The sequence below is a fragment of the Muntiacus reevesi genome, chromosome 4, assembly GCF_963930625.1.
Source record: "Muntiacus reevesi chromosome 4, mMunRee1.1, whole genome shotgun sequence".
NCBI lineage: Eukaryota > Metazoa > Chordata > Mammalia > Artiodactyla > Cervidae > Muntiacus > Muntiacus reevesi.
Window position 1 is genome coordinate 91039988 of NC_089252.1, and position 8868 is coordinate 91048855.

Sequence of the window (8868 nt, forward strand, 5' to 3'; positions counted from 1 at the left end):
GCCGCATCAGTCAGGGGTTTTGTAATCCCTTCTAGCCACCTAAAGGCTCTCTGGGTGACTCAGTTTTAGTAGTCAGGACAGCCACCATTTATTGGCAACTTAACGCTGTGCCACCCGGCCTGCTCAGCACTTTATGTGTACTCTCCCACCAGTGTATGCAACAATTCTGTCTAAGGAATGCTGTTTCTATGTTTATTATTATTACCCTAAGCTTACAGATGAGGCACTTCTGGCTTAGGCTGCTTAAATGACCCTGCCCGTAGGAATTCTATTACTGCTCTGATAGCCCAACCACCACGCCTCACCGCCTGACTCAGAGTTATGAAACCTTCCTGGAAGTGGGACTTTTACATCCTTGAGTCAAATCCTTATGGCATTCAGGACTGCGGATGAGTTTTGAAATGTGTTAGTCTCACACTTATCACATGTGCTTTGTGGTTATAAAAGAGAGGAGGAGGTTGGCCGCCAGCAACAGGAGTCAGAGGAGAGCTGGAAGGCTCCAGGAGCAGTTGTGGGACTTTTGAGTCTTGGGTGACGTGCATGGCATTGTGCACAGAGGCATGGAGCAGGGCTCATTTTAGAGTTGTTGTTGTTCAGTTGCCAGGTTGTGTCCAACTCTTTGCAAACCCCATGGACTGCAGCACACTAGGCTTCGCTGTCCCTCACCATATCCCGGAGTTTGCCCAAGTTCATGTCCATTGAATCGGTGATACCATCCAACCTTCTCATCCTCTATCGCCCTCTTCTTCTTCTGCCTTTAATCTTATCCAGCATCAGGGTCTTTTCCAATGAGTCTGCTGTTCTATCAGTTGGCCAGAGTTTTGAGACAGGACAGCAAATGCCCAGCAATGGGGCATTCACCAGGTTTTGCTCCCATATTATGCCTTGCTTTATTTTTTTGTTTTGTTTTTTACCATTTTTAAAGAAAAAAATTTTAAATTTAGGTATAGTCGATTTACAGTGTTCTGTTAGTTTTAGGTATATAGCAATGTTATTTGTTTATATATGCATATGTGTATTTATGCTCGAGTATATGTTTATGTATATTCAGATGCTTTTCCTATATAGGTTATTATCAAATATTGAATATAGTTCCCTGTGCTGTATATATAATAGGTCTTTGTTGTTTATCTGTTTTATACACAGTAGTATATATATGTTACTCCCAGATTCCTAATTTATCCCTCACCCCCACCATTCGCCCTTGGTAACCATAAGTTTGTCTTCTCTGTCTGTGAGTCTTTTTATTTTATAAGTAAGTTCATTTGTATATTTTTTTTACATTCCACATATAAGTGATCTCATATGATATTTCTCTTTGTGATTTCACTTAGTGTGATAATCTCTGGGTGCATCCATGTTGCTACAAATGGCATTATTTCATTCCTTTTTATTTAGATCCTTGTCTTGTTCTAGATTAGTCCCTCAGAAGAACTAAATCTCTTCTTCCTGAAATCTTTCCTATACTATTTACCTTCTTACACCTCAATCCCAAACTTTTTTTAAAAGGCAAAAATGTGCCTTGATCCTGCTGGTGGTTGATACCACCTTTGGGTGAAGAACCCGCAGGTTTCAACAAGTCAATGTATAGAATGCATTTCCTCTAAAAGTCTCCAAGAAACTCACACTTGTCATCTGACCTTTACAATGGAAGCCTATGAAGCTATCCAGCTACCATAGCCTTACTGGGAGACTGGGAAGATTCTTTTAGTTTATGAAAATTGTTTTTTCCTGGCTTGCCTTTTGGGTTATTTTTTATAGCGTATCTTTACTCACATTTATAATAATAATAGCTATCATTTATTGCTAGGCACAGTGCTAAATATTTGTACTAACTAGGTTATTTAATCCTGATATTGTCCCTGTACAAAATATATTTATATTGTCCCCACTTTACAGATGAAGAAACTGAGGCTTAAAGAGGATAAACTGTTTGCCCAAGGTCACATGGCCAGTAAGTGACCAAATTGGAATAGGAACTCTCTTGATTCCAAACACTGGCTTTTAAGATTGACTCTGCATGCAGCTGATTATAGCACGCATCTGAATGACCCAAACAATTCTCACTTTGAGTAGTCCCACTAATTTTGTCTCTTTTCATTTTTATTTCTAGTGTCTTCCACAAATGCTTCTGGGAACTGGAGGACCCAGATAACCTTAGGGCTATCTGAATACGAGATCCCGGCACATTCTTCCTACACCAGCTGCTATAGCAACATCTATAATCCTTTACCCTCTCCAGGCAGGTAAGAGAGCAATGCTCAAAAATTTTAGTACCCTGTTCCTGATCTAAAGAATTCAGGAATCCAATTTTATTTATGAATGCTAAGTAATCTAGCTCAAGGGTTGGCAAACTATAGTCTAAAATCAGCTGCCACCTATGTTTATAAGTAAAGTTTTATTGGAAAACCAGACATGCTCATTCATTCACTTGTTGCCTATGGCTGTTTCTGTACTTATAAGCGCAGAGGGGAGTAGTAGCAGAGATCTTATGGCCAACAAAGCTAAAACTACCTAGCCCTTTAAGAAGTTTGTTAATATTTAATCCCGCTCATTCAAATTTGACCCTCTTAGAATTCTATACTTTAAGTTCTGTGTCTGAAGGGTTCTTTTTAATTGCTGTACTTGAAACTGTATTACTGATATACCCGTTTAAGACTCTCTTGGAACCTGGCAGGGAAAAATATCTCTATGCCAGAAAACACTGTTCATTCCTCCTAGACAGTTGGTGGGCTTGATTTCAAACATTTGCTGCCTTTTTGTGTCTGACCCTGTGTTCATTAAGAAGCAACAGACGCAGCCAGCTGTCCTGTATGTCTGTAATAGTACTTCTTTGTAAACATTTAGAGGAAGTAGACAAGGAGAGTTTGTTAAAATGTGATTTTTAAAAAAGATTGCAAACTCTGGATTATGTGTTTTTCAGTTCTTTACATACATGGGAGGAGTTAAAACTGAAGCTTTTGTTTTTCTCACCCACTTTCTCACAGAATATAATCTGTACCTCTGGTGCCAAGAAGTAAAGCACTTTCTGGTTTTGTTTTAAGAAAAGTTTAATTTTGCATTCTTTAAGTCAGATTACTTCAGGCATAAGAGGCTTCCATAGACTGTAACTTTTAAAGGTGAATACTGGTGAGTTTGAGGTTACTTTCTTATTAAAGCACTCAGTGTTATAAGCAAATTGGAGATATTTAACCCCAAAAGCCTTGTTTTCCTTCTCCATATTTAGCTAAAGTTTTTCTTGGCTTAAAATATCAGGCCAATTGTCTCAACTCAACAAAGGGTGTGCTCAAAATAGAATTTTAATGAAAATATACTTCAGAGGACATCAGATAGCTTGGAGTTCTGTAAATAATGCTTGTAAATGCATTAGGAGCAGGAAGACGTTGGCCCAAAATTTGAGCTGAATTTTCTCAATTCAGTTCTAATCACTTTGTATAATACATTTGCAAGTAATTTTCCTCTTTGCATACTTTGACTTTTTGTTAACTGAATTAGAAACTATATAAAACAAACCATTCAGGGCATAAGACGGTTCTAGTATCCTAAACACCACTTTCATTGGACTCAAGAAGTGTTAAACATTTTTAGAGAATATCTATTTTCACAAAGTTCATCCACCTACTTCAGCCAGCCCAAGAGGGCCTGATAACAGCGTCTGGTGTCAGAAGGGGCATGATATACAGGAAATTAGAAACTATTTAAAGATCCCTATTGTGTGTGTGTGTGCATGTGCACATAATATGAGCTCATTGTAGAAGCTAGGAAAATAATAAAGGAATAAATAAGTAGGAAATAATTTATCCATAATTCCACCATCTAGAGATATTAGCTACTAACATTTCTGGCACATGTCCCCTGTTTTTCTGTATTCATTTTTAACATGGTCATAATGATATCATATATACAATTTTATATCCTTCACTATACATAAAATTCTACACCCAAATTTTTTACTTAATATCTCAACATGTATGTTCCTTTTTTTAAAAAAAAAAATCTCTTTAAGCATTGTTTTATGTGACCAATATGGTATTTCACTCAGTAAATACTTTATGTATTTATTTAACAATTCCCCATATTTTGATTTTAAACGACTTCTAAATTTCCTTTCTTTTTTTCAATTGTAAGTAATGCCTTTGAGAATCTTTGAGCAGAATATTTGTCTGAATTCCAGATTATTTCCTCAGGATATATTCCAGTAAGTTGGTTTAATGGATCAAATTGAAAAGCATATTTTTTAAACCCCTGCTTTCTAGAAAGATTTGTCAACTTACCCTCCTATCACAGAGAGTTATGGAAATGCTTATTTCTACCCATTTGTCAGTTTAGGATTTTATTTTTATTATGAAACAGTCTGATCAATATAACTTGACCTATTAACAAGCCAAGTATAATAACAATCCTCCATAAAGCTTTAGAAATTTGCTCTAAAATCACATGCTATTTTTTATGACAATGTAATTTTTAAATACAGAAAAGCTGGGTTTCAAGATAAAGATAAAAGCTTTAGATCCGCCCTTAAAGATTTGAAATATTGTCATAGATGAGTTTGTTTTTTAAAATGAAGCATGTATTATGTATTTCCTCAGAGTGTCCGGAGCTTAATAATGTGATAGAAAGCTGCAAATTGATACCAATATTTTTTTTCCTTATATGATATAGTACAACTGTCAGCAGCATAAACTTTCCAAAGTTAGAAATGCTGAAGTCTCTTATGCTACTAGAATGTGGCAAATGCTTGGCTCTGCTGCTCCAAACTGTGTTTTTAAATGAGTTTTTTTCTTTCACTTCCTGTTTTCCATTTCCCATCCCCTTCCTTATCACACTCTATTACTAGGCTAAACCAAGGGCTTCTGTCCCGGAGAATGGTTGTGTCTCCAGAAATGAGATCAGTTATAAATTCTCTTTTAAGTGTAGCCAGCTGTAGTAAGTACGGTACCTGCAGTCTGTGTTGCTTCTTGCATCGCAGGAGCTTTGCCTGTTCTGACTGATGTGTGAAGTTAGAGAATCTGCCTTTGTTTCTGTTTTACAAACAAAGACAAAAACCCACTAAATACCTGGCTTTGCATAGTGTTTCTTTCCAAAGTGCTTTTCCAAAGGACTTTTTATTCACCTGAACTAAAGGACATTGAGATGTAAAAAGAAAAGTACTAACTATCTAACCTGTTCTAACATACTATTACAGGAATGAGGTTTTGCTTATTGGAACGGTGTGTATAACAGGGTGCCCTCATTTGGAAGTATTTAATACCTTCCAAATGGGCCCGTGATCTTATGCGATGCTGATTTAATTTACACCTGACCCATACGCCCTCGGGATGTAAACTGTCCCAAGGTACCCTTGTTTCCCTTTAAATATATTCCTTTGTTTCCAAGAAAAACATCTAGTATGTGTCTCTTAATTTGAAGAATGCTTAAAGGGTGACTGTCAAAAATACTTCAAAAATCGAAAATACTACACTCAACACAAACAGAAAATGAGCGTATGTGAAAGATTTCTTTAACTCCTTCATGAGAGAACTAACCGAATGGTAAAGCTGTTCCCAGAGAATTCAAAAGACTGAAGCCCACAACCAAAAGAGAGAGTACTGAGATAAGCTTCCTGCAGTTGACACAAAAGCAGTTAATGTCCTACTGGGCAATAAAACTGTGACCATAATCTTTTTTCCTAGACAGAGGGTTACTGTATATTTCTTCCATACAGAACCCCCCAAGTTAACATGTAACTTAATCTTGGTACTCATCCATGGGAAATGAAAGTGAGACAAGTCTGTCTCTCGGGACTTTCCTGGTGGTCCAATAGTTAAGAATCTGCCTTCCAACAGAGGGGATGTGGGTTCCAGCCCTAGTCTGGGAACTAAGATCCCACATGCCGCGGAGCAGCTAAGCCCACCTGCCACCAATACAGAAGCCCACACTCTCTAGAGCCTGTGTGCCCACAGTGAAGGATCCTGCACGATGCACCTAAGACCTGTTGCCGCCAAACGAATCAATAAATACATATTTTTTAAAATAGTCTGTCTCTCAGGAGAAATAAATGCTCCTTGCATGGGCCTGTTAGATCATGTTCTAGTATGACATTGAAAAAAATGCACAGCCGTCCCTTGCCTTATTTGGGAGTTTTGAACCATCTTCTTAACCGTGTTTTCTACTAACTTCTTTGAGTGTAGTAACCTTTGTACTCCGGGAACAAAAATAACCCCAAGTTGTAACTTTTCTGGTTTCCTTTCATAGACCGTACTCAGAGACCGGTCAACTGGACGGTACAGATGGAAACCGGCTGGAAGACAGCCTGGAGAGTAGTGAGCAGAGGCTCTTCTGGCATGAAGACTCCAAGCCCGGAACATTAGTCTGAACTGCGGGCGGGCCTCTTGACCAAGCACTGCGTTCTCACACTTAGTGTGCCTTGCAAAATGTGTTCGTCTTCCTGGAAGGCCGTAGGCTTTAGAAACCTGAAGGCATCCGAGGTGGAAAGGAGGACTCCATTGGCCCCAGAAGTGAATCACACACTAGGACGCACAAAGCCCTTGAATGACATCCCATCTTTCCAAGTCCAGATCCTCACCTAACAGAGCAAGGTGAAGACCACGTGTGAACCTTTGCCGAGGAGGACTTGGCCTTTACCAAGAGCAAGCACTTTGTAAGGGAATAAAAGTGGTTGGAGGCAGACCTCAAAACTGTGAAAAGTGCATTCAGGGTCTCCCAAAGGAAAGAAGGACAGGGGAAATTTCAGAGCACAATTCAGGATGATGAGAGAAGGGAAGCTGGAAGCTCTTTAGTCACTGCTCACCATCAGAAAGTTTGAATTTGTGAGCTGGCGAAGAATTACATACTATGTCTACCCAGACATGAACAATTCAGACAGTATTGGAAAATTACTTGAAGAGAAGCTGGATTTTCATGAAGTTCTGAATGAGTGTAAATGTTTTTAGGCTGTTATCAAGAGTGATGGTTTTCATAAGCACCACAAAATGGGTTCTGGAAAGACTTAACGGCTGTATTGTCCTGTGATATAACTATGGTAGCAGATTGGGGAAAATGAAACAGCCCACTGAGTAACTGACACACTCTGCTTGGAGAATTTTCTAAGGTACAATATCAATGAGTTCCTTTTTTCCTTTCTATGTCAACGGCATGAGCTATGTTCTTCAGGCTGGTAACTCTCCAACATGGCCGTCATTGCAATGGCAGGCTTGATATGGAAAGTTTTATAACCAAGAGTTTGGAAAAGTATTTGAAGGTGATACAGAAAGAACCTAACACAATATAAAGAAAAACAGCAACAACAGAAAGAAAGACACAAAACCCACATCATTTTCTATGAATCATGTGCCTTAAAATTGTGAACATTTGAAAAATAAGCATATTGTCTGGATTCCCCAGGTAGTTCTAAGTCACCAAGTGACAAAAGCAAGATTACTCATTAAAAACAAAAACGAATACCCTCCAAGCTGCAGTAGATTTAATTATGAGGCTAAAACTACCTCATACTTTCCTTGGAAGAACTAATTCGCTATGGTTTATTGTAGGATGTTTTGGAGTTTTCGCTTTTTTGTTGTTGTTTTTTTTAAGCAAATATTTCCATATTCTAGATGAATCTTTTTCATCATCTTTACTCTGCTTCAGAATTCCACAGAAGGTGCTCCTTCTTCCTCTTTTATAACAAGTTTTTTGTTCATATTGTGAATAGAGAAGTTTCTGAACAACTTTTTGGGGACATTTTCTATCTATATTCCAAAGCATGTAATATATACATAAAGGTGATTTGTTAAACTGGTCCTTAGTCATTTGTATCATTAAAAATGAAGTTTGGGGGTGGGGGTGGATATTTGAAAAACAAAAAGACATGCAAACAAGTAACTTATTCCTTTTTCCATATTTGTATAGCCTTCTAGAAACAGAAATACCCTTTTGCGTATTCTTTTACTGTTCTGACTTTTTTAGACCTATTATTTTTTTTACATAGGTCAATAAATTGAAGGTGTGCTACTGAAAATGTTTATGTATCTTTCCATTTATGTTCAGGGCTCACACAAAGCAATTGAAATTGCTCTACTTCAAGTAATCAGGCTGGTGAAGAGTGCAGATTTTTAGTGATATTATTACTGTATTTTATGGGTTCCAAGATGGCCATTTTTTCATACTTACATCTTCAAAATCAGGGTGCATCTTTTGACTACTTACATGTTATAGTTGAATTAGCGATTTTTTTTTTCTTTCTTTCTTAGTGAGATATAAAATAGTGCTTTGTCTTAGAATGGGTGAAATACAGTAGTTTATTGCCTCATGGAGGATAACCGTTGCAAATTTTTAGGCTTCCTAATCTTACAAATGTTGTTTATTTGTAACAAGTCATTCTTTCTAGTTTTGCAGACTGGCAAACAGGTCTTTTACATTCAGGAATATATTTCTTCTCTTATCTTTTAACCCCATGCAATGGGGCAAGGGGAGTGGGAAGTGAAATATAGGGAGGTTAGTATTTCTGTACAAGTACTTTACGTGGAAATAAGGTATCATTTATTTTCCCGTTAAATGATATGTTCAGAATTGCAGATATACCTTGAAAAAAATAAAACTTGGCTCTCGACTAGAAAAAGAAGTTACAAAAATTGGAAGCACAGTGGGTCTGCTGTATGATTTTCCTTTCATCTTTTTTTTGAAAAGCGCTTCCTAACCACATTATTGATATGCTTATTAATAACCAAAAAGTGACAGAGATAAATTCTTCAACACATAAAATTAATGTTTTTTATTGCAAAATATCATACCCTCATATTAAAAATCTTAAATGCAAACATGAAGCAAATGTATAACATAAAACCACCATCATGCCCTATAACCTAACATTACCAGATATAATTGTTAATT

The 8868-nt window shown here is 37.3% G+C and overlaps 1 protein-coding gene across 5 annotated transcripts in view; it reads left to right on the top strand.

Annotated features, from left to right (window-relative positions):
* FRMD4B (FERM domain containing 4B) overlaps positions 1–7776 on the top strand; it is a 347554-nt gene extending 339778 nt beyond the window's left edge. For all 5 annotated transcript variants that reach the window (XM_065933299.1, XM_065933300.1, XM_065933297.1 and 2 more), the window contains 2 exons: positions 2114–2246; positions 6235–7776. In XM_065933299.1, the coding sequence (XP_065789371.1) occupies positions 2114–2246; positions 6235–6355 (254 nt within the window). In that variant the 3' untranslated portion in view covers positions 6356–7776. The remainder of the gene's footprint in view (positions 1–2113; positions 2247–6234) is intronic.
* Positions 7777–8868: the final 1092 nt, after the last annotated feature.